Below are 26,215 nucleotides of genomic sequence, written 5' to 3'. Positions count from 1 at the left end.
GCAACCCAGCGAATGCCAAGCGTAACCAGTTCGCGCGTCGCTTCGGTTCACGAACCGTCAGACAATAATGACGACTGCGCCTGGCGCCGCGAAACGGCGCGCCTTTTGAGATGAATATTAATAAGAAGTAACAGTCACAAGTCCCAGACTAAAAGATTCCCGAGGTCAAAAGGCCCAGGCAGCTCCTTGATTCTTCTCGGCAACCGAGTATGAATCAAGGGGGGGCTATTGTACGGCACCGAGATCCCAGGCCCATACAGGCCCTGGGCCCAGTCCCATACTGGCTTTGGGCGCAGGCCCAATAGAAAGGTCCAGTTATCCTGCGCCCTTCTTGTAGCTTCCTTAAATACACAGACAAGTGTAGGGCATTGAGTTCCAAGAGGTGATCGGTCAAATGTTCCCGGTCAAGTGTATGAATCATTCCCGGGAAAATGTGGTATGCACGGGAGACTGCGTTGCCGAACATAATCGGTCCAGAAGAAATCAAATTCCAAGATCATAAATGCAGCACCGCCCTCTCACCTAAACATCCACTTAAATCAAATAATATTGGACCTTCAATAGCACAAACGGTGACTGTAATCATAATCTCCCCACTAACCTTGGCTATAAATAGAAGAAAGTTGGGAGAAGAAAGGGTTCAGAAAATTTGAGAGAAAAGAGTCAAGGGAGCGAAAATCAACTGGGCGTTGTTTTGAGTCTCTCTGCCGAGAACGACCCATAGTAGGAAATCCTCAAGCCCACTACAAATAAATTGTAAGCCCAAGTGTTCTAAGGTCCAGAAGTCTTATACTTGGTTTCTACAATATCAATAAATTAATGTTTCTTATACTTTCTTTTTTTTCCCAAGAGAAGCTTGTCACTTTTGGTAATGACTTGAATAGATTCTTCTTTAACAAAATTATGAGAAACATTAATTTCAACAAACCGAAGCTGGTCTCGTGGAATGAGATGGTAATTATGCCATATTGCTTGTGTACAATGAAGAATTGATTAAGCTACTTGTACTCTTGTAGCCCTGAAATCCAACTTTAATAAACATGACAACCGGGAAGGAAAAAAAAAAAAAAAGAGAGAGAGAAAAAAAGAGAAAAATAAATAAAAAATTCCTATTAAACTGAAGAACGAAAGAAAATAAAGAATCATAATTGTGGGGATTCACAAATGCCAGTGGTGGAAATTGAAATTTCAATGGACGCATCATGGACTCTTTGCAAGGACCACCACAACTATGATATGGAGGGTGGTGTTTATTTTCCTCAATGAAAGTTGTTGGTATTCAATTACAGATAAATTTTTTCCCCAAGAATGCAATCAGGATGAGTAGGATAACTATAATCTGCACAATAATAAAATCAATGTTTTGGGTGTCGTTTTTCTTCACAAATATCACAATAATATTCTCCAAAATTATCTTCAAGAGTGTATTGGAGAGTAAAGAGATGCTCATGTTGTTCATACCTTACACTACTCGGTAGTGTAGCACATTTAAAGTCCAGAGCAAATGCACAATCAGCACAGCGGAATACATATCCTTCGGAATCACAAACACTACATTTCCCGAATCTTGCTGCATTGGAGAGGATGAGGCGGCGGTGCTCGTGACTATCATGGGTCAGCCTGTCTGAGGTCAAACTACAGTTGACATCAAGGTGAAAGCCGCATTTGTAACAATTATATGAGAAGTTAATGTCGGTACAAGTACAGGCATTACAATCGACACCGAAATCACTACCATAAGGATTCTTAGTAAGTGTGAGTAGGTGTTGATGAAGAGGGTGCCAGTTCTTTCTGGGTAATTCAGCACAGAATTTGTGGAGAACGAAACGACATTGCGTACAATTATAAAATGGAGTCAAGATGGGCCTTTTGCACGCATCACACTTGTCTCTATTTTTTAGCTCGTCTCTATTTTTTAGCTCGTGGGTGAGTGTTAATTCATGTTGATGACTAAAATGTTCAATTTCTGTAGTTATTTCAATTCCTTCTTCTCCCATAATTTTCTTCTTGACAACGTAAGATACTGAGTCAACAGATTCAGGATTGCCATATCTCAGTGCAGTTATTGGCTCAATGGACTCTTTATTATCTTCATCTTTCAGCACATATATGTTATCCTCGATATCACCATCTGCTGCGCAACTGAGGTGGGCAACAAAAGTGCACCTCGAGCAATAGTAAAACCCATAGTTTGTGTCCACCTTTTCAACACAAAGTAGACAAATCTGGTAGTCGGGTTGGATTTGAAGAGAATAAGTGAGATTGAGAGTGTGTTGGTGACGTACATGTTTGACAGTACGATGTAAAGAAGCACATATTGGATGAACACAAAATGCGCATGTGAGACATAAGTAGGGCGTGCCCTTGCCTTCTATGCCACAAGCATCACAAGTGAACGTGATTAACTTCCGTAAGAGGGTCAATGAAAGATCATGAATTTCAACTTCCATGGTGTGTAGTAAAGGAGGTAATGAAGCACATCCGAGATGGAGGTTAAAGTCGCAGCTTAAACAACTATAGGAGAAATAGGAATCGGAGCTGGAGAGATTTTTTGCAGAGATGGCATATGGGAGCATAAGTATATGGCCGAATCTTCAGCAAGAACAAGAGGATGTTTTCGGTGCAAGGGATGGTGCAACTCACGGGATAGCTCGAAACATGATTTATGAAGGTAAAACCATTCGCATTTTATACAACGGTAGCTAGAACCCAATATATTTTCCCGGCACAAATAACAAAAAAATCTTTTTGTCTTCTTTTCATAGTAGACCAACGGATGCTCGTGGCAAAAATGTTGAACCTCCATCTGTATTTCATGCACAAACAATATCTAATTTGTTCAGGGAAAAAAAAAAAAAAAGACTTTATAGAACAAGATTGGGTGGTACCCTGAATCCAAATTTGGACATAAGGAAATATTAGAGGATATATAATTATATACCTTTATACAGGATCAGTCTATATTTGAGATGGCGTCGCAACCCGCTTTAATGACTCCAATAATCTCTGGTGCTAGCGGATTGGTATGGGAAACTAAGGGTCAGCCATGCATTATGACCAAAAAAGAAAGAAATGTGTTACGTCCACAACATTTTTACAACAAATCATAGGTGGTTAGTTGTTATTGGTTCAAATTTGAACCTAACACCAAGATTATTTTTTTGTTCCAACAATAACAACCAGTAACAACCTACCACTTAAGGTTTGTTGTAAAAATATTGTGAACATATTATTTCTCAAAAAGAAATAGAGAGAGGCTCACTTATGAAATTTGAAATGAAGTCGATGATCTGGGTGTGATCAAGTCTTTTAGGGCCCGTTTGGTACATGTGTTTAAAAACTGAAAATTGTTGTTTGAAAACATTTATGGAAATACGTGTCGGTGAAAAAGTGCGTTGAAATGCGTGAAATGTTGTTTAAAAACTGAAAATGGTTGTTTATAAACACAAACCAAACACCCCCTTAGTCTGGGAGCATATTTTGCCACCGCATGTGAAATATTTAGAATCTAAAATATTTTTTACCTCTCTAAAATATAGTTCGCATTTTCTTTTAAATCATAATTTTTATTTAATTTAGTTATCATAAAAGATATTATTGTTTTTATTTTTATTTTTATTTTTATTTTCAATTTTGCAAAGTCAAAAGGGAAACTCAATGTTAGAATATTTAATTAATTCTTTAAAACTTTGTGTAATTTCAATTAAGGCTATTCACATGAGAGATGATATATATTGAATAGGGATTATATTCGAATAACACTTTTAAGGTAATTTTTACAAATATTATATTGCATAATAATTATTTTTAAATGATAGTCAGTATATATATATAAAACCGAAGCTTTTGAAGCTTTCACAATTTTCCACGTCAGCATGATATTAAAAAAAAAAAACTTAAATTAAAATTAAAAAAAAAACATAAGCGCTTAAAAACCCTTTTTTAAAACCTAATAAAAAAAAAAAACATAAGCGCTTAAAAACCCTTTTCTAAAACCTAATAAACGCAAAACCAGCCCTCTGCCTAATCCTTCCTCCAAAACGCAAACCCATGCTCTACCGTTCCTCTCTCTTCTCTATGCTCTACCTTCTCCTTCCCCAAAACCCAACACTGAAAATCAATCTTGCCAAGAAGCCATCCCCACACTCTTAGGTCCAAGATAGGAAGAAGGCATCACCGAACAAACTACTGTCCCAGCCGTGGCAGAGGGTATAGCTCCTGTGGTTCTTAATTTTGCATCATAATTGTAAGTCTACTTTTTCCTTTTGCTGATTGGTTTCTCACAATCCTAAAGAACCACAAACTAAGCAAAGAAACCATGAGTTGTGGAGTGTTGTTGTAGATTCAAGATTGGGCTTTTAGGGTTGTTTATGAGAAACCCAAATAGATTTTTTGAGGGGTTTTGTTTGGTTCTTTGTTTGGTTGCAGACCTAAGCTTCTTCTCCAATGTCCTGCTTCAGCAACCTTGGCTTCGCCCTCTGCCAAATTAATTTGTTAGTGATGGTAAAGTTTGTATATTTAATTTTGATAGAGCCATGGAAGCTTCAGATTTACAGTAAAAACTTAGGGCTTGCTACTAGCTACTACTGAACTTTTTTTTTTTTTTACTGAGGACTGAATATATAGAGTTTAGAAGCTGTTTGCAAATCCCAACAACAGAAAAGTGCATGATTTGGAAGTGAAGGAAAAAGGTAGAGAGCTGTATTTTTTCATCTTTCATATCTATTTTGGAAACATATTTTGTGGGACTTCACCATGATCCAAGCTGGTATATTGATTATTGAATCTAATAAGTAGTGGATCATTTGTCATTGTTGTGTTGCCTTTGAAAAGTGGGAGGATTTGCTTTGGAGGAACATTGGTTTATGCGCTTTTTAGTTGCAGTTCAACTATTTGAAAAAATTACTCTTCTAACTATGCATCTTTATTCAGTTGTATTAGTGTGTTTTGTGTATGTTTCTTTCATTTTTTTTTATTTATGCATCATGCATGGTTGTGTGCAATGTGAGATGGCCTAATTTTACTAAACAAATTGGTCTTCTATTTGGTTTAAGAACCCATGCTGAATCCAAATCTAGAAAACTGTTCTTGGTCATTTAAGAGCCATAGTTTTTTTTTTCCCAAAACAAAGAGAGTTTGTTAGGATATATGTTTCTCTGTTTATAAAATATTTTCCCCCATTCCCATTGGACAAGACTCTTTATAGAGTTTACTACCTTATTTCACAATGAAATCTTAATTCTTTTCAAGTCGAATTGTGATGGGTCTTTTTGGGAAGGCAGTTCCAAAAACCGTAGCCATGATTGTGTATTATCTGTTTTGAAAACACTGGATTAGATGATAGATACAATACATCATCCTTTCAAACTTAATACATTATATGATTGTTGACTTTTGCACTCTTCATTTTGGATTGCAAATGCCTAAAAGAGATATTGTATCATGTTTGAAATTTCACCTTAGTATTAGAGGATGTAGCTAACCAGTGCCTATAATCTCTCTCTGATTTGTTTCATTTGTTTCTCTTTTATTTTCTCAGGCCTCAAACTCAGACCCTATCCTCTCTCTCTAATCTCAGCCAAATCCACCACCACTCTCAATTTGCTTCTGTCGTTGATGCTGCATAAGGTAATGTTTTGTATTCAATTCTTTATCATATAATATTTTCTCAAATTTAGTCAGTGTTTTCAGACTTAGACCAATTCTTTTCTTAGTGCTATTTGATTACAATTTAGATGTCATTGAGTCAAACTTAATTTGTGTTGATAAAATTGTTGATCGGATGCTCTATTCATTCTCTAACATAACAAAAGCTATAAACTATACTTATCAAAGTTGTGTCAATGAATTTATGGTTGCAGGGCTTCTTAGTTGGTGTTCTTTGAATTGTGGTTAGCCCATGATAGGAAACTTGATGGGATTTGGAATATGAATGATTAATTTTTGGGTTTGTGGTTTAGTTGTTGCTTTAGTTAAATTTATATCCCACAAAATTTTCCTGCCAAAATTTAATACAAATTGGATTTTGGGTTTTTATGTTGTCTTTTAATATTGTGAGTGATTCCAGGCATATACAACCTACACAAAAGATCAACCTTAGGCAGAGGTAAAAACGAAAAGCTATGTTGTTGGGGGCATAAACACATAAATAAATTGTTGTATTTTTTATGTTTGTTTTCATTTAGTGTCACAGTTCTGTTTTTTTTTTTTTTTTTTTTTTTTTTTTTTTTTTTTTTAGAAAGAAGCTAAATAATATTATTAAAAAAGATCGGCTAAATCAGCCTAAAATACAGAAAAAAGTTGTGGTGGAACATCCTCCATCCACACTACAAGTTTGGAATATTAGTAGCGTGTCTAGCCAAACTATGAGTAACAGAATTCAGTTTTGCCATATTGGTAGTTCTAGCAATAATAAGTTGTGCTATTATTTTCTATATATTGCTCTTTCTCTCCTCTTCAATTATTCATAGAATTTTGTTAGTTTGTGGCTGTGGGTTTCTTTGGCTGCGTGGTTGGGCTTTGGTTTGCCATCGATAAATAGGGGTTTTCAGAAAATTTCTAATTGTGCTTATGGGGCTTTGTTTCTGTTGCTTTTTAGTATTGCTTTGTTTATGTTAATAAGCATATTTACACTCAAAAGTTGTTGGGTTAGCAAGTGAAGGTTCCAGTATTAATTAGCTCCTTATTTTTGTTCTTTGTAGGTGCTTAATAGGATTTTGTAGAATTTTTGGTGTTTTGGCTGCTTTTAGTTCAAGTGAATTCCATGAGGTGAATTTCATGTAAGATGTAATTGATATTTTCAATAGAAATTGGATGTGCAGTTGACCTCAAGCACTCGCATAAGTTTTTCTTCTTTTTTGTGAAAATTCATAGTTGCAAATATTTGAATAATAAATGTTATTAGCTTTGATTTGCCTAGAATCAAGAAGCATGAATAGGATGGAAATGCAAAGAAGTTTCCATTACTTTATCTTATTTATTTGGTGCTAAATTAGAATTTGCTTCATGTTGGAAAATTTACAACCTGAAGAAGTTTTTCAGTATCTTAATTGTACAAGAAAGGATTTGACCTTTGATCTGATAGAGTTTAAGAAAGATTGGATTTGTTTGGATACAACACTTGAGGAGGAAAAGGTTAGTAAAGCAATGTTAAAATTTTATATTCATCCCTTCTTTTTATTTTGCCATTATTGCTTGCTCAATCTCCCTCATTGATTAGTTCTAATATTCCTTTATCTTGCTCTAGGAAAAGAAAATAGTAAAGCTTTTGGGTTTTATGTGGATTCCTTAAAATTATGACTCTATGGCTTACTTTTTCTTGATGACTTCGATGTAACTAATGTTGAATATTGTAGTCCTTAATTTTTTTATGCACAAGTCATTAATCAAATTAAGTTATAAAGACATTTTGAAAATTCCTAATTAGTCAAAATCCATTCTTTAGTCAAATTTTTTTGATTTTTTTTTGAATATACCTAATCTGTGCTGAATAAAAATTCAAATTATCATGACTTCTTTGGCATTCGGATCTTTCTAATATTGACAACAATATTAACAATGGAGCTGATGCTTAGCCCAAAAGTCAATGGAATTATAGTTTTATTTACCATCAAGGTCTTCTCCGTAGATGAAAATGTAGTTTTATTTATATCGTTGATGGTTATGTAGTTTGTTTATGGTGCTAAAAGTTCTTAATTCAAATTTCATAATTTTGGGCATGGTTAGTTTTACTTTATGACTTTTAGTACTTGGGTTGAATGCCATATAATGTGCTTATTTGCGCATCACATAGATAATAAAGGAAAAGTAAATATTGGGGCTCTGTCATGTGATTGTAGCATTTGCATGCATATTTCAAAAATGAATTTTTGTGTCTTAGACCCAAATTTGATGTCAGTAAGATCTTAGAAACACAAAATTAATTTGCATTCATATTTTGGAGATGGATTTTTGTGTCTTAGATCCTTACTTAATATTGCTAAGATTTTAAAAGCATATCATTTAGTTTGAATTTCTATATATGTATTTGTGTGTATGTGTGTGAGTCACAGTGCTATAGATAAAGTGTGTGTAGGAATTTCCATTTTGGGTGAAGGATCAATTAGAGCATTTAATTTCGATGATGAGCAATCAAAGGAGAAACTGAATGCTTCAAATGCAAGCACCAAAACCCTTGGGAGAACGTAGAGAAAGTACCTCAATGAGTTGCAATGTACTGCACACGAGGATTAAGATGTGAGAAAATTTCAAGTTATCTACTCAGTAAATGATTCAAATATGTGATTATCTTTGGAAGATGAAAATGTATTAATTATTTGATTCAAATTGTTTGATTTGTATTAATTTACAAGATAAAAATGTACTACTATCATCTTATGTTCAAAATGTAATACCAGCTTTCTAATTATTTGTTCATGAATAATCTATAAACATAGATTTATAGATGTTCTAACTTTGTATTAATTAGCTCAAACCACATTACATGCCCGTGTGTTTCAGATATGTAATGATTCTTAGTGGCAGTTTTATGGATGCTAAAAACATGTTCTATAAGCTTGAATTTACATGTTTCTTAGCAAAAACTACTCAAAGAAGAGATAAATCCTAAACCCGTGCATCGCACGGGTTAGCGACTAGTTTTTTATATTCTGAAATATACTAAAAAAAAATAAGCAAATAGATTTATAATACATGATAATCACCTGACGTGACACTTTGTGTGCATAATTAACCAATGGAAGATAATTAATCAAACAATTGGATTATGTTAAAAACTAAAAATTACATGAGTAATGTAACTTTTATAGGACTTTATTAAAAGTATAAATGAGTAATGTAACTTTTATAAAATATATATTAAATGTAACTAGAACCTAATTAATTTGCCATTAATACATTTTACAAAAATATATTGTTTTTTTTAAATGGTTAGATAAACTTAAATAATATATATGTTGCGACCCTAGTAACTCGAATCAACTACCTCTGCTCCTCACAAGCTCGTATGACTTAGGAAGCTATCAACTTGCCAACTGAGCAGTGGTCAAAAATATATTGTTAATTACAATGAAATTAACAACTAAAATGAACCCAAAAATTATTGGGATTTAATATTTAAGCAAGCAAAGCTTCCATTGTTTCTAAATAATAATAGCAAACCTCTTTCCAAAAAAAAACAAAAATAGTAATAGCAAACCACATACACACACGTACAAACAAACTTGCAAACTCAAAATTCAACACTTACAAGAATAAGAATTTAAGCTGGGCTTCACAACAACAACAACAAAACTTCTCAAACACAAAAGAAACGAAACAAAGAAAGAGAAAGGAAACGAGTGAAAATGGAACTTATCCTCATCGACTTAGATTTATGTTTCATCTTCTCTTTTATTACCAACTCTTTACTTTATTTTGTATTGTACTCCTATTTGAACTCCAAAATAACATTTCCCTTTTCCCCTAATATTTTCTTACTAACATTTTATTTTTTTTTCATTCATTTAAGAGACTTTTTTCCATCTCTCTTCAAATTTTCGATCTTCTTATTAATACGTTGCTTTGAACCTATTTATTATCTCTAAAAACAAAGGAAGAATCGGGTGGGGCAAAAGAAGAGTAAAGAATATCCTATTGTTAGCCTCAAGTAAAACCTTATAGTTTAATTTTAAGGCAGTCAAATGAGCGGAGAAAAAGTGAAAGAAAAGGCAATATCATAAGTACTAGATAACACCATCAAGTGAAAATATAGAAGACTGGAGAAAATGTGAAAGAAAAGCAATAGGACTTGCTATGCAACCTAGGGTCCTATGCTTCTCCCTTAATATGTTACGTTTTCCTTTTCTATATTCTAATTGTCTTAATGTTTCTTTTCATTTTGACGATAAAAAGGAGGAAAAAGATATTAAAAGACAGGCAATAGGCCTTGCTAAGCAATTTGGATTCAGATGCTACTCCCATTTGCTTTTCTATATCCTTATTATTATTACATTTTCGTTCACTGACAAGATTTTCCCAATCCTTGTGATTTTTTCATGATAAATGACATTAAGAAACCAATAGACATTAAGGAACTATAATTTTATCTTTACTCCAAATGGATTTAATTATTTCTGAAAAATGACTATTCCAAATAGGAAGTTAGCTTTCTTGTATCTAATCCGGTTAGAGCATTGATATTCCTATTTACTAATTTTTAACAAAAATGGAAAATCTTGATTTTTTTCAAATTTTGTTAAAAATTCTAAAACCTTCTATAAATATACATTTTTTTCAAATAGTATAGGAAAAAATAAACTGTTGAATGTTGATATCAGCACTTTAGTGATTTTAATCCCTATAATTTAATATTATCACTTTTAGTCCTATAAAAACTTAAAGTAATCAACTTTAGTCTCCAACAAAAGACATGGTAACTTTTAAGGGAGGGTAGAATAAGTTATATTAAACACAAAATGCTCTATTAAATAATGTGGAACAATCACCTTCTTCTTTTTTAGAAACAAATATGCACACACATAAGAGAGAGAGAAATGGGTAAAAGGTATTGTAAATTCAAGTGCAAATTAACAATCAAATAGGCCCAAAATTTATTGCATTCAACATCCATATGGAAAATTTAAGCAAGCAAAGCAGCCTATTGTTTATGGATAGCATTAGAAAAACATACACACATATTAACAAAGTTTTGAAAGCAACCATTACTACTTACCATAATAAGAATTCAATTTTGCCTTCAAAACATACCAAGGGAAGCTTTTAAGTTAGCCCTAGTTTCAATTTTGTTAAAACTATGTTCTTTTGAAGATCATAACTTCTAGTATAAATAGGACTCAAGGGTGTTACTTTTTGAGGATAAAACATGGCCCTCATTATTTCATCAAATTATAATCTTGCCATTGTGCCAAAAAAAAAATTCTTGAACACAAAAGGAAAAGAGAAGCAATTAATAAGCTAGGTATTTATGCTTTCCAATTTAGATTTATATTATGTTTCTCTTTTCTTCAATCACTTTTTAATCCATGTACAAATTTCATACTAACATCTCTTTTTTAAATGTCCACATAAATATTTTATTTATTCATTTATTTACATATATCTATTTGGGTTTTTTTTAAAAAAATAATTTGGTATTTAAAATAATGGAGTAGATGAGATTCAAATTCTAGCTCTCTTTAGAAATGAGAGTAAGCAATGCCATTGAACTATGATACACACCTAAGATTCTATCTTGATCTTATTTTGGATTAGGAATTCTTAACGTGGAATTTACACAAAATTGTAATTTGAAAATTCCATTATTGACTTCCTTTGTTAAGGTTAACAAAAAATTAATTCATTTGTTTTGTACAAATTTTAGACTAAAGATTTCTATGTATTCAAATTGAGAATTGCTATATTCACAACAATTTTATAACATTTTTACAACAAATCATACATGGCAAGTTGTTATGAATTGCTATTGGTGGACAAAAATGTAATTTCAATGACAAATTTAAATTATAACCAATAACAACTTACCACTTATGATAGTACTTCTCAATTAATAAATTTGAAGTTGAAATTCTACAAAGGAATGCATCATTTAAAAAATTCTACCAACATTACTATAGTCATCCCACCAACCAATCCATAATTAATGCTCTTATGGGCAAAACTAAATAAATGCTTTTGGGCACTTATATTTTTAAAATGTCAAATTTTAGCTTATATATCAGTTTAATTTTGCAACATGAATATTGGTGCCCCAAATTTTCTTATTTCTCTTATGACCCTCTTAAGTTTGTTTAAATAATAGTTATTACTTAAGGACCCAAATCTTGAAAGTCTAGTTCAACCCTTGTTTTGTTTAAAGTTTAAAGTATTGTCCCCCACCACTAGGGGTGGAAAATGAGCAGGTTGGGTCATAAATGGATTGGGTGTGTATTTAACCATTTATTCATTTATGATTCATTTATATATAAATTAATTATCCATTACCCACTTAACCCATTTAATTAGTAACCTGCCCATTTAACCCTGTGCGCACCAAAGACAGGTTTGCTGGGCCAAACCGCTACTTGGGCTCACAACTAATTTGTATGGTGGGTCTGGGTATCCTACTTTGGGTTGTTCTAGGTTGAGAGACTCAATGAGATCACTTTTCTCTCTTTCACTATGTTTCTTCCTCTCAGACCCTCTTTTTCTCTCTCTTTTCTCCCCACAAAATTGCATCCCTTTCCCATTCTTTGGTTTCTCCTATTTATAGCCAATTGTTAATGGGGGGATCATCATTATCTTTTAACTAGTGCAATGAGGGGTCCAATGTTGATAAATTTAAGTGGATGTTTAGGTATGAGTGGTTTTGGAAATGGTTCCCACTGCAGCAAATGTGTTCGGCGGCGGAGTTTCCTAGGGTTCTATCGAGCACTCAAAGGGCAGTGTGACCAAGCATGTGCATATTGTCCGGGGATGACTGTCCGAGCAGTATGTGAGCGAGGCATCCACAATCCACTTTTCAAGTATTCGGACAACACCCAGCTTAGACTTGTAGTTATTGTGGGCTCAGGTCGAGATCCTTAGCGATGCGGAGGTTGGATCCCCAGGCCATATTATTAATCCATGGCCCAAGGCCCAAATGGACTTGGGTGTTATGGGCCGTACATTAGCCCCCCCTTGATTCGTTCTCGGCTCCTGAGGACGAATCAAGGAGCTAGAGAGGCAACAATTTGCCTGAGAAACCCAATGGGTGTGTTTTGGGCGGTTACAGAGATTCATTAATGCGTTTCTCAAAAGGCGCGTTGCTTCAGACCTTCTAGTTCAGCCATCATTATTACCTGTCGGTTCACAAACCGAGGCGCGCATGTTGGTTGCTCTGGGTATTTCTAAGGCCACTTCTTTTTGCTTCATCATTGCTAATTAGTACCAATTGTTGCTCATTAATTGATGCTCATTTCCCTTGGTTCCTATAAATAGTTCATCATAATCCATCTTCTCACTTTTCATTCTTTGTCCTCTGAAATTTCTCTCTGCCGAGCATTCACCTGCGTACCTATCCACAAACCTAGAATCCTCCTCTCCCTTAGAGCCAAAAGTAAGTCTTCTTCCCCTTTCCTTTGCTTTTATTTCTTTTCCTAGAGTTCTTTCTAATTCTTAGGCTTTAGGATGGGTTTTGCTTTTCTTTTGAATGCCAGAGCGCCCTTAGCCGCTTTTAGGCAAAACTATAGCATCCCTAATGATGTGGAGGTGGCATATTGCCATGAAAGCGAGATCACTCTCCACAGAGGGGAAGGCACGGCCTTTTTCCCATTAATGTCTATTCTAGAGGGTGGGTTAGATTTCCAATAGACCCACTTTTACTTAATACCCTTAGATACTATGGATTGAGTCCCGACTAACTTCCCCCCAACTTTTACCGGGTAATGAGTTGTGTGAGTAGGTTAAACCAAATGTTTGGTTTGCAATTAGATCATCATGACATAAACCACATGTACAACCTATGTGGAAAGAAGAAATCCAATTACTATTTAAAGGTTAAAAATATGAGGGTACGGCTAATTTCATGTTTGTAGGACTCTATTAGAAACTCTGCCGGGGAATATGTCTGGGTGCGCGGCAATTGGTTTGTCAATGGTGTCCCTCCCCCTTTATCTCGACACGAAGTTGGTTCGTTCTAATCTTTAATTTATTCTATCCCTTCCTTTTGTAACTATTTTATTTACCCTAACTCTGACTCGCTATCTTTTGCTGCAGACGGTTCAGTGTTTAGCCAGGACATCAGAACGGTTCACGTTCGGGAGCTGAACTTTGTGCTCAGGTCCGAAATTTTTGTGCACCGGGACGGGTAACTCCGTGCATCTCACCTCATCTTCGACGTGGATCCTGTGTATTCCACTTGGCAAGCCTTCAGCCAAGCCCTTATTGTAGACAGTCCTCTCCTTTCCTACATAGACGTTCGGCATACGAACTTTCTGCCTCCCAATTTTACCGTAGGTGAAGCCCGAGACATTGGCCCGCAATACACCTATTCGGATGAACTCGTGCCTATAAGGGACGAATCAGCCGATGTAGCCTCCAGATATCTCCGGGAACGTGCTCACGAGGCCGTCCAGCGCGAAGTTGTACCTGCGGAACCCGAGGCTCCTATTCAGGTAGTCGAACAAGAAGCCACAGAATCCAATGACTCTTCCAGGACGCACTCTGTTCCTGAAGAGATAGTGACCCGTAAGACTTTGACAGTTAGTCGTTTTATCCCTGGGGCAAATTAGGCCGTTCAGCAGCAGCCACCCCAAGGGCATGTCCCAGCTCCTCCCGCTCATCCTCCACCTTTTCCTCCTTCCGGGCGAACTCGTAAAAGACAACGAGTCGCTGACCTAACCTCCACTAGCCCGGGAGACGCTTAAGTTCAAACTCCCCACCAACCGTCCAGGGGTGTTACTATTCGGAGCCCCCGGCCCAGGTTGGGACAAACGTGGCCTCATCCTCTAGACCAGCGCAATTATGGCAACCCACATTTGAGTTAGATGGCACGCCCCTCCCGGCTAATGCCAGTGTATGAGCATGGGAGAAAGGAGAAGGGGGCCGTGTTGCCCAAAGCTTGATGCACAGTCTCCTTTTGCCCGAGGACGTGAGCGCCTTTGCAGATGGGACCAATGAGTCCATGGGGAGAAAACTTCAATGGCACACTGTCGCGGTAACTTCTATTTCTTCATACACTTGCTTTTTACGCACATTCTTATTATTGCCGTATATGTTGCTTCTTTAAGCCACCGTGCGTGAGTAATGTCGTCTCTAACAAGCCACCCAGCTAGCTCATATCCTGAACGAGAGGGTGAAGGACCTTACTGAGGAGGTTGATCGGGAAAAGGTCGGCAAGGAAGAGGTTGTCAAAACGGCTAAAGAGAAAATGACAACTACTGAGGCTGTCGAAAAGAGGGCTGCTGCCGTAGAGAAATCCTGGGCGTCGGCTGAGAAAAGGTCGGTGGAGCTGGTAACGCAGCAAAATGAAACGAAAGTGCAGTTGGCCAAAGCAACAAGTTTAAACGCTACCTTATCTTAGGAAGTTGCTGATTTACGAGCAGCCCTGGAAGCTTGTGAGAGTAAGTGGTATGATGAGGGATTTGTTGATGCAGAGAAGGGCATGGAGCCGGTCGTAATGCAAGCTCGACAGCTGTTTTTTCAGGAGGACTAGATGGCTGCCCTACAGGCCTTAGGGGTGCCTGAGGACTCCCCTCTTAAGGACCTTGGCTGGGTTCCCTTTCCAAACCCTACCCTAGCCGCGCAAAACCCTTCAGGACCAAATGATGAGAAGGAGAAGGACAGTTTGAGGGAGCTGGTGGAGCAGATTGACGCTCATATGGAAATGATCGAGACAGAAGCCACCAGTAACCCCCCCCCCCCCCACTGACGACCTTTCTGGTGAAAATGTTCATCTCCAACCCTTTGTATCCGAGCACCAATCTACCAAGATGGCATCTGAGACGCAGCCTATGGGTCTTACTTCTTAATTGCCGAACCTGTTTTACTTTATTCCTTATTCGCTTCTATTTAGTAACTTTTATTTTGAGTTGGTTTGCCCATGTCGTCGGGCTGTGGTGACTAAACAGTTAATTTCTGGTTTCTTTACTAAACAGTTATTCAATTTCTGGGTTTAAACTTAATGTCACAGGGTTTTGGTGACGAAGTAATTGATTTTTCATGTTTGGTTTTGACTAAGGTTTATTTGCCGACTAGTTGCCTTAATCGTTTTTATGATTATGTATCTATATTCTAACCTCTTTGTAATACTTCAGAGTCTCCGTGCATGCATGCTTTACTAATGAACAGGGCATGTTTCCGCTCTGAAATATAATATTTTCTCTTGTAATACTTCTATCCTTAGTATGTTTTGAATAAGGTTTCCACCTGCTCGGTGATAGGGGTCGAACCGAGAAGCAGGCTTCTGTCCTTAGAAATTTTGAATAAGGTTTCCGCCTGCTCGGTGATAGGGATCGAACCGAGAATCAAACTTCTGTCCTTAGAGTTTTTTTTTTTTTTTTTTTTTTTTTTAAAAAAAATTTTATAATAGGGTTTTCACCTGCTCGGTGATAGGGATCGAACCAAGAAGCATGCTTCTGTCTTTAGAATTTTTTGAATAAGGTTTCCGCCTGCTCGGTGATAGGGATTGAACCGAGAAGTAGGCTTTTGTCCTTAGAGTTTTTTGAATAAGATTTCTGCCTGCTCGGTGATAGGGATTGAACCGAGAAGCAGGCTTCTGTCCTTAGAAATTTTTAAATAAGGTTTCCATCTACTCGGTGATAGGAATCGAAATTAGAAGCAGGCTTCTGTCCTTAGGGTTTTTTTTTTTTTTTTTTTTTGAATAAGGTTTCCACCTGTTCAGTGATAGGGATCAAATCGAGAAGCAGGCTTCTATCCTTAGAAATTTTGAATAAGGTTTTCGCCTGCTCAGTGATAGGGATCGAACCAAGAAGCAAGCTTCTGTCCTTAGAAATTTACTAATTGCTTGAATCTCCTCACCTTCCTCTGTGTTTATCAACCGGAGGTACTTAAATAAATAAAGTTGGTTGGACCTGCACGAACTAGTTACATCATTATCATATTAGTTAGTACAAAGTACATTTTTCCTTGCATGGACGGTCATTGATAAAACTTCTTAAGATTATAAGCATTCCAAGGCCGAGGCAACGGTATCTCGTTCATGTCTTCTAGATAGTACACTCCTACACCTGCAATAGTTGTAATTCTGTACGGTCCTTCCACTATAAGAAATTTGGGTTTAGGCGGCGTTTTTTTTAGTGACGTTTTTTAATTCGCCGCTATAAGTGGTATACTGTGACGTTTTTGTAAAACGCCGCTAAAGAGTGAGTGTTTAGCGACGTTTATTAGAAAACGTCGCTACAACTCAAACAATAGCGACGTTTTTGAAAACACCACAATAAGTATAGTTTTAGTAGCGTTTTTCTGGTTTATAGCGACGTTTTAAGAAAACGTCACTGTAGGTTTAAAGAACACTGCCAGCAAAGTGCAAAAGAAAAAAACTTTTGCCCCACATTTTTGACTTTTCTGCACAAACTTTTGCTAGCAAAGTGCAAAAGAAAAAAATCTTGCCCCCCATTTTTGACTTTTCCACACAAACTTTTGGAAAAATTTCATTTCCCACACTTTTTTCCCTCTTCTTTTTTTTTTCACTTTGTTTTTCTTCCTTTTCTTTTGTTCACTGTGTCCCACACTCCCAGTTCACTTCTTCTTCTTCTTTTTTTCCTCCACTTTATTTTTCTTTTGCTCACTTCGTGTCCCACACTCTCAGTTCTCTTGGTTCTACAGTCTCTCTTCTCCCATGTCTCTAATCTCCAAAGTAGCCACACTTCTTCTCCCTCAAGCCTCCACACATTTTCTCTCCTCCCTTGCCACCCCTAGCCACCGCTGTAGCAACCCCAAGCCACTGCTGACCCACCATTTCTTCAGAGTGTAAGTCTTTGTTTTTGGCTTAAGGGTTTACTTTGATTTGATTTTTCTTTAATGGGTATGGAGCTTTTGTACTAATTTTTGCTCTTTTTCTGTTTTGGTTGGAAAGTTTTTGTTGTTCAAGTTTCTTTAGAGTGTAAGTTTTTGTTTTTGGCTTATGGGTTTGCTTTTGATTTGGTTTTTCTTTAATGGGTCATGGAGTTTTAGTGCTAATTTTTGCTCTTTTTTTTTTTTTTTTTGTTGGAAATTGGTACAGGAAGCTCTTATTCAGATTTGGCTATTTGAGCAAAAGGACCTGAGAATCAAGGGCTGAATGATTGTAAGTTTATCTACAAGTTTGTAAATCTTGTATTTTTTTTTTTTTCTACTTAATTTTTCTATAGATTGTAGATTTCGAATTTTTTTTTTTTTTTTGTTATTGGTTTTGTGGTTTAGCAAAAGGATCTAAGACTTTATTTTCAATACCATTTCTTCAGGCATTATTTACAACCTAACAATCCATTGGAGGTATGTAAGGATTGTGTTCTATTTGCACCTTAAAATTTTAGTATTAACTTTGCAATCTTTTTTTTTTTTTTTTTTTTAATGTTTATAGAATGTTTTATGAAATTAATATAGTCCTATACAATTATTTACAACCTAACAATCCATTGGAGGTATGTAAGGATTGTGTTCTATTTGCACCTTAAAATTTTAGTATTAACTTTGCAATCTTTTTTTTTTTTTTTTAAATGTTTATAGAATGGTTTATGAAATTAATATAGTCCTATACAATTAATTTGCTTAGGATGTTCAAAATTGGACTTATCTACCTAGGTATTATCCATGACATTCACAATGGCAGCCATTGGAATAAAATTTTGATAATGAGCTCCCTGTATTCATGATTTCATTTAAAAGTTCTAAAACTAAGCTTTTTTTTTTCTTTAACAATTATGTTATGGGATTACAATTATTACTTGATCAGTGGTATTGAGCTATGTTTGTGTGTGTGTGTTATTGTATTAGAAATTGCAATTATTACTTATATGAAATTATATTAATTTCTTTATAATCTTGGAAAATTAAGAAAGTAGTGGCTTTTTTTTTTTTTTTTTTTTTGTGTGCAGGTTCATTTGGTGTTATTGGCCTAGGTGTTGGTGTTTCACTCTTGTCATGAGTATATAATCTCAACTAAATGCTCTTCTTTATATTATATATATATATATATATATATATATATATATATATTGTTACTAAATTTTCATGCACCATGACTCATTAAAATTTTTTGCAATGGCACCCTTATTTGCCTTAAACATCATTTAAGTGTCCTCTTTTATCTTGCAGGTTAAGCACTCATTTATTGTGATAAGTTTGGATTTTTTTTGGAAAGGTATTTGCTTGGCTTGAGCATAGTAAGTAATTTTTGCTTAAAACTTTGTACTTGAGATGTTGATAATTGTCTTGGAGTGGATTATTGAGTTGGAGCAAGCGGGTGGCTTGCATGGTGCTATAAGGCTGTTTACATTCATATTGGAAGTGTTTATTATTTTTTGAAAATTTGGATGGAAATTTTCATGTGTATTCCTATTTGCTTTGTTTGTGAAGAGTTTTAAAGTTGTCTTGTGTAATCTAATTTGCATGTTTATGAAAATAAGTGGTTATGAAGTTGTTGTATACTATAGGACAAGTTTATGTGTAATCTTCTTTAGATGGTTTTTGCTTATTTCTTAAGAGGTTAAATGCTTAATCCGTTTGTGTGAATGAGGATATTAATAGACTTGATATGGTTTGTTTATTATATTTAAGATTATGTGTAATCCTATTTGCATGTTTATGAAACTAAGTGGTTTCGAATATACTGTGTACTATATTTAAGTGTATGTGTAATTCTACTTTCATGGTTTTTGCTTAAGTTTGTAGAAAGTGAATCATTATGATAACTTGGAGGAGCAAGTAACCCAAATGATGCAGCTAATGCAAAATAGGCTAAATCATTCTTCAGAAGCTAGACGAGTGTTAGATTTTAATGTTTTAAGAATGTATTGGGTGTTTAAATTTTTTAAGTATAGCAACTATTATTTTGTTACTCAAAATGATTTCTTTATGAATTTATTAGATACTTTTAATTTGTATTTAGGGTGGTTTCAGTTTAGATCATCAATCTCCAACTCCTCATAGATCGCAAGCTTCATCCAATCAAGAAACTAGCACATAGCGGTAAATGCAATGTTGCAGTGTTTTATAAGGACTCCATCCCAAGTTGTTTTGAACAACCACATTTATTTTGGAAGTATTCTACTTTGTTTATAATATTGTAATAGTTTGGGTGGTGGTTCTTTTTGTGTAGGTAGACAAGTGTCATGTTACAACCACATTTATTTTAGAAGTATTGTACTTTGTTTATAATATTGTCATAGTTTAGGTGGTAGTTTTTTTGTGTGTGTGTGTGTGTGTGTGTGTGTGTGTGTGTGTGTGTGTGTAGGTAGACAAGTGTATTGGAATTAAATATATATAGTTATATATCTATTTGAATCTATGGTTAATGCGTTATTGTGTTAGTTTGGACATTTCTTATTTTTGGACATTTATTGTGGAATATTGATGATCAGGTTGTTATTGTGGAATATTGTGTATTTGGCAAATCATCAGTTTGGACATTTGTTAGTTTGAGCAAGTTTATATAGTAGCATTTTTAATGTTAAAAAATAATGAGCAAGTTTTAGCGATGTTTTACAAACGTTGCTAAAACTATAAGAAAATTACTTTTAGCGACGTTTTTAAAAACGTCCCTATAGGACTACTTATTTGCGGCGTTTTAAAAATGCCACTAAGTGTATTTTCTTAAATTATATATGAATGTTATATTATATAGTGACGTTTCTAAAAGTTTTTGAACGCCATTAAATATTCACATATGGCGACGTTTTTGGAAACGTCACAATAGACCTATAGCGACCAGCCTATTGCGACGTTTTCAAACGTCACCAAAAAAACGTCGTTGTAGTTTGTAGCGACGTTTTTTGGGTTGTTAGCGATGTTTTACAAACGTCGTCTAAACCTAAATTTATTGTAGTGTTCCCAAGTTTGGGCTAACTTCCCGGCGTTTGTATCTCGCATGCTTCCTACTGCTTTCCTCAGTACCAGGTCTCTGGCATTGAATTCCCTCACCCTTACATCTTGGTTATAACGCCAGGCAAGCTTTTGCTGATACTCAGCTAGTCATATAGTCGCTGTATCCCGGTATTCTTCAAGTAAATCAAGATGCTCCATCAGTTGACCTTCATTCTGGGACGTGTTGAACTCTAAAACTCGTACGCTACACAAATTGACCTCGACTGGTATCACGGCCTCCGTCCCGTACGTGAGAGAGAATGGGGTCTTCCCCGTAGACCTACGGGGAGTTGTCCGGTATGCCCACAAAACATTGGGTAATTCCTCGGCCCAGTTACCCTTTGCACCTTCCAATCTTCTCTTCAAGCCGTTCACGATTACCTTGTACCTGGCCTCAACCTAGCCATTACCTTGGGGATATGCCGGAGAGGAATATCTGTTCCTGATACCGAGGTTGCTACAAAATTCACTGAAAGCTCAACTGTCGAATTGCAGTCCATTATCCGATATAAGGGAGTTCGGCACCCCAAACCTGGTGATTATATTCTTCCATACGAATTTCTTCACATCCACATCCCAGATATTAGCCAGAGCCTCCACCTCCGCCCATTTGGTGAAGTAATCGACGACTACCAAAACGAATCTTCGATCGCCCGTTGCTCGGGGAAATGGTCCGAGGATATCCAGCCCCCATTGTGCGAAGGGCCAAGGACTATTAATTGGGTTCAAATGGCCTGTAGGCTAGTGAATCAGAGGGGCATGCTTCTGACATTGCTCATACTTACGAACGTATTCCACGGCGTCCTTCTGCATTTAGGGCCACCAGAATCCCTGAGTCATTGCTCAGTGCGCCAATAATCGTCCTCCTACATGGCTACCACATACCCCTTCATACAACTTAGCCAAGAGTTGGCCTACTTTCTCTGGGTGCAAAAATAAAAGATACGGTCCTCCGAATGACCTGCGATAGAGCTTCCGATCTTTGGACAACCAATACTGGGCGGCTACCCTGCGGATCTTGTTGGCTTCCTTCTCATCGTCCGGGACTCAGTCATCGGCTAAGAAGTCAATGATGGGATTCATCTAGCACAGTTCAAGTGTTGTGACTATTGTGACTTCGACCCTCGTAGCCCCCTCATTTCCTACCACCTTAATACTAGGCTCGGGGACAAGTTCCACTCTGATTAGTCGGGGAATTTCCTCGGCAATTGACAATGCTAGCGTGGCGAGGGAGGCAGCATGTCTGTTCTGTGCTCGGGCCACTTGGATCACCTTCATCGTACAAAAGTTACTTATGGCCTACTTTGCCAATTCTAAGTATGCTTTCATTCGAGGATCTCGAGCCTCAAAACTTCCCTGCACCGGGTTAACTACGAGCCATGAATCCGAATAAATTTCCATATCCCGGGCTTCTAACCTTGAGACTACCTTCAATCTGGCAAGCAAAGCTTCGTACTCTGCCTCATTGTTGGAGGCGTTAAACCCCGACCTGAACGAATGCTCCAAGAGAATGCCTTCCGGGGTAATTATGACGATCCTAGCTCCGGCCCTTTTGGCGTTGGAAGCACCGTACACATGCACCTTCCACGGGCGATGCTCCAACTGACAGACCATTTCCCCTTTAAGAGAGAATTCTGCCACAAAATCAGCTAATACCTGCCCTTTTACTGAACTTCTCGGCTTATACCTTACATCGAATGCCCCGAGCCGTGTCCCCCACTTAGCTATTTGCCCCGTGAAATCAGATCTTTTCTATAATGACTGTAGGGGGTATTCGGTCAACACATACACGGTATGAGCCTAAAAGTACTTAGGCAACTTCCTGGTGGCATGTACTAAGGCCAATACCAATTTCTCTAAAGATAAATATCTGGTCTCTGCGTCAACTAGGGTCTTGCTAATATAATACATGGGTTGTTGTACTCCCCGGTCTCTTAAAAGCACAACCCTTACAACATGGTCAGATACCGAGAGGTACATAAACAGCTCTTCTCCAGGCTCTAATGCTGTCAACATCGGTGTCTGCGTTAAGTATTCCTTGAGATCCTGGAAAGCCTTTTCACATTCATCATCCCACCAAAATCCCTTCCATTTTTTTAAAAGCTAATAAAATGGACGGCAGCGATCCGAGAATTTTGAGATGAACCAATTAAAAGCGGCTAACATCCCAGTCAACACCTGCACTTCTTTCAGATTGCTCGACGATCTGAGATGCTTCACAGCCTCTATCTGGTCGGGATTAACTTCTATCCCGTGGCTGGTGATCAAGTACACCAAAAATTTGCCAGCCCCCACTCCAAAGGCACATTTTTCAGCGTTAAGGCGCAATTTATGTTTCCGCAATATCTCAAACACCCCCTGAAGATCCTCTACGTGTCATGCCTCTTGCTTGCTCTTCACCACCATGTCGTCAATATACACTTCAACCGAATGCCCAATTTTATCCCGAAACATCCTCGTCATCACCTGCTGGTATGTCGCCCTAGCATTCTTTATCCCAAAGGGCATCACGGTGTAATGATAATTAGCGTCAGGGGATATGAATGCCATATTCTCCTGGTCTTCGGCGGCCAGGGAAATCTAATGGTATCCTTGAAAAGCATCCAGGAAACTCATCCTCAGGTGCCCGTAAGTAGCATCCACCAATTGATTAATTTTTGGCATGGGAAACGGATCCTTCGAGCATGCTCGGTTTAAGTACGTGAAATCCACACAGACCCTCCATTTGCCGTTCTTCCTAACGACCACGGTATTTGCCAACCACTCCGGGAAAAAGGTCTCCTTTATCGCTTCGGCCTCCTTCAACTTCTCTACCTCCTGTCTTTCCGCCTCAAAATGGTCTTTGGCTGATCTTCTCGGCTTCTGCTTCTTCGGGGGATATGAGGGGTCTACATTAAGCTTGTGGACGATAAACTTGGGATCAACCCCGAGAACTTCGTAGGGGTCCCAAGCGAAGACATCTATGTTTTGAGTCAGAAACAACAATACTTGAACTCTATCCTAATCATTCATGCTCGCTCCAACCTGAAAATATTTATTAGTTTCTGATAATATCTTTACCTTTACTAGCTCCTCGGCGCAACCAGCCCTCATTCCTTCTCGGGGCCCTTGTGATTGCTATAAAGGGACCTTCCGGGATGCATCTTCTCGCCCAACCTGCTCCTGTTCGGACTGCCCAGTCCCCTTGTCTCTCACTAGTTGTCCGATTGTTTCTCCTTGATTGACTTGATTCCCTCGCTTCCAATTAACTACGGCAATAAGACACTGTCTGGCCACTTGCTGGTCTCCCCTTATCACGGTGACACCTTGCTCGGTTGGAAACTTGATCTTTACATGTAGGGTAGACGGGACAGCCCCCATTGAATGGATCCACGGTCTTCCCAGGATGGCCGTATATGGGGAAAATGAAGTTACTATTGTAAATGTCACTGCCACCTCCTTCCCTCCCATAATCACGGGAAGTGAAATTTGCCTTTCAAGAATCACTACTTTACCATCGAACCCAACCAAAGGCGAAGTGTGCTTCATCAGGTCCTCTTTCCTCAGTCCGAGTCCCTTGAACAGATCCGGATACATTACGTCAGCCCCACTTCCTTGGTCTACCATTACCCTTTTTACTAAGAAGCCACTTATCCGGGCCATGACCACTAATGCATCATCATGTGGTTGGATCATCCCTTCCAAATTGTCATCGTCGAATGTCATAGGCTCCCGTGCAAACTTCATCTTCTTACCTGGCGATTGTACGTCCGGGTTACCCTCTACTGGTACTACTGTCAACACTCATTTCCTTCTTCCTGCAATGAGCTTTTCCGAGGCAACATGGATAACTTCAATCATCCCTACAGGGGGTGGAAAAGGGTTCCCCCTTTGCCGAGTATCTTGTCCCGCGACTCTGTCCCCCAAGTCCAGCATGAAATCCTTTAAAAGCCCGGCCCTGACTAATTGCCCAAGGTGATCCTTCAACACCCGGCAGTGTTCAATAGTGTGACCTTTGTCTCGGTGATAAGTGCAATACAAATTCTGATTCCTCCTGGATGGGTCCCCTCCCATCTTGTTCGGCCATCGAAAATACGGCTCATGTTTAATATGGTCAAGAATACTGTGTACCAGTTCCTTAAACGTCACATTCACTTCTCCCATCTATGCAGTCGGCTCTTGAATCGTCAGACCCCCCCGAAATTTGAACGAAAAACTAGTTTGCCGAGGACGATTCATCATTGGTGCTTTGCCTTTGCTTTGCAGCTGGTCATCCTCTAATCATTTATATTCCTCAATGCGTCTCATAAGCTACCTCATGCTTTCGGCAGGCTTCTTGGTCAACGACTCTCGTAGCTCGGAATCCTCGGGCAACCCCATCATAAAAGTGCTTGCTACGACCCTTTCGTTATCCCTACCTATCTCATTGTATAGCTCCCAATACTGGCTGGCATAACTACGGAGGGTCTCTCCCGCCCTCATTTTCATGGACAAAAGCACATCTATCGGCTGAGGTACTCGAGCACAGGTCAAAAATCGAACACTAAACTCTTGAATTAGCTCGGAAAAACTACGAATGAATCCTTTCCGTAACCCATTAAACCACCTCAAAGCAGTTGGTCCCAGACTCGAAGGAAATACCTTACACATCAACGCATCGTTATGAGTATGCAAAGACATCATCTGAATATAATGACTGATGTGCTCTACTGGATCAGTTTTCCCGTCGTAGCAATTAAACGGTGGGGGGGTAAACCTATCTGGCATTCCGACCTGCTCGATTTCGTCCGAAAACGGGGACCGAGCTACTTTTCGCAAAGCGTGACTCATAGCATCCATGGCGGCATTTCGAGGTCGCCTCTCCTCCAGGGAGACTGAGTTCCTAACTTGATTCTCCCGAGAACGTGAGCGATTTCGGCGTTGCCCAACTCCCGGGAGGGAGACTGATTCCTATATCGTCGAGATCCTCGCGAATGTGAACGGTTTCGGTACTGACGGGATTCTCGGGAATGTGAACGACTTTGTCGTAGCCGAGATCCAGACTGATTAGATCCCTCCCCATATCTATTTCCCCGTTGCCGACCTCCCGTTGTTGATCATCTCTATCTCTTCTCCAACGCCTACCCCTTACCTTCAACTCCAAAGCCCTGACTAGTTTGCGCAGCCGTTCAAGCTCTTCATCTCGTTCCTCCCTCTGCCTAGGTCCCGTAGCACCAGAGACTGTTCGTTGGGTTTGGTACGATCCTTTTCCCGTACCGAACATTTCTTTTCCTTGGTCGTGCTCCCTATCTTCTCGTTCCTTCTGTTTGCGCTTTCGCCAGCTAGACCCCCGAGAAGATCCTACTGATCCATTTTCCGCATAACTCCCCGAATGCCTTTTAGACATTTTTCCCGAGCTCGGGTCCCTCTAGAACCACAGTGTTGTAGGAGAGCCCCACGGTGGGCGCCAATTGTGCGCACCAAAGACAGGTTTGCTGGGCCAAACCGCTACTTGGGTTCACAACTAATTTGTATGGTGGGTCTGGGTATCCTACTTTGGGTTGTTCTAGGTTTAGAGACTCAATGAGATCACTTTTCTCTCTTTCACTATGTTTCTTCCTCTCAGACCCTTTCTTTCTCTCTCTTTTCTCCCCACAAAATTGCATCCCCTTCCCATTCTTTAGTTTCTCCTATTTATAGCCAATTGTTAATGGGGGGA

The 26,215-nt window shown here is 38.0% G+C and overlaps 2 protein-coding genes and 1 long non-coding RNA gene across 3 annotated transcripts; 1 reads left to right on the top strand and 2 right to left on the bottom strand.

Annotated features, from left to right (window-relative positions):
- Positions 1-1,355: 1,355 nt before the first annotated feature.
- On the bottom strand, positions 1,356-2,450 carry LOC115980196. Its single transcript, XM_031102475.1, has one exon. The coding sequence runs from the start codon at positions 2,448-2,450 to the stop codon at positions 1,356-1,358; it is 1,095 nt and encodes a 364-aa protein (XP_030958335.1).
- Positions 2,451-17,702: 15,252 nt separating this feature from the next.
- On the top strand, positions 17,703-18,791 carry LOC115979820. The gene is made up of 4 exons (XR_004089203.1): positions 17,703-17,761; positions 17,919-17,949; positions 18,552-18,601; positions 18,772-18,791. It is a non-coding gene; the product is annotated as an uncharacterized LOC115979820 (long non-coding RNA).
- Positions 18,792-24,828: 6,037 nt separating this feature from the next.
- LOC115980195 lies at positions 24,829-25,356 on the bottom strand. The gene has a single exon (XM_031102474.1). It carries the CDS (start codon positions 25,354-25,356, stop codon positions 24,829-24,831), a length of 528 nt encoding a protein of 175 aa, XP_030958334.1.
- Between the last annotated feature and the right edge of the window lie 859 nt (positions 25,357-26,215).

This window comes from Quercus lobata, chromosome 3, assembly GCF_001633185.2.
Source record: "Quercus lobata isolate SW786 chromosome 3, ValleyOak3.0 Primary Assembly, whole genome shotgun sequence".
NCBI classification, from domain to species: Eukaryota; Viridiplantae; Streptophyta; class Magnoliopsida; order Fagales; family Fagaceae; genus Quercus; species Quercus lobata.
The sequence above is the reverse complement of the archived record's forward strand: the minus strand, read 5'-3'. Positions and strand labels throughout refer to the sequence as shown.

What these genes read in the sequence shown, in the direction of transcription:
- LOC115980196 (XM_031102475.1), bottom strand. Translation starts at nt 2,450, where the DNA reads ATGGAAGTTGAAATTCATGATCTTTCATTGACCCTCTTACGGAAGTTA.
- LOC115980195 (XM_031102474.1), bottom strand. Translation starts at nt 25,356, where the DNA reads ATGGATGCTATGAGTCACGCTTTGCGAAAAGTAGCTCGGTCCCCGTTT.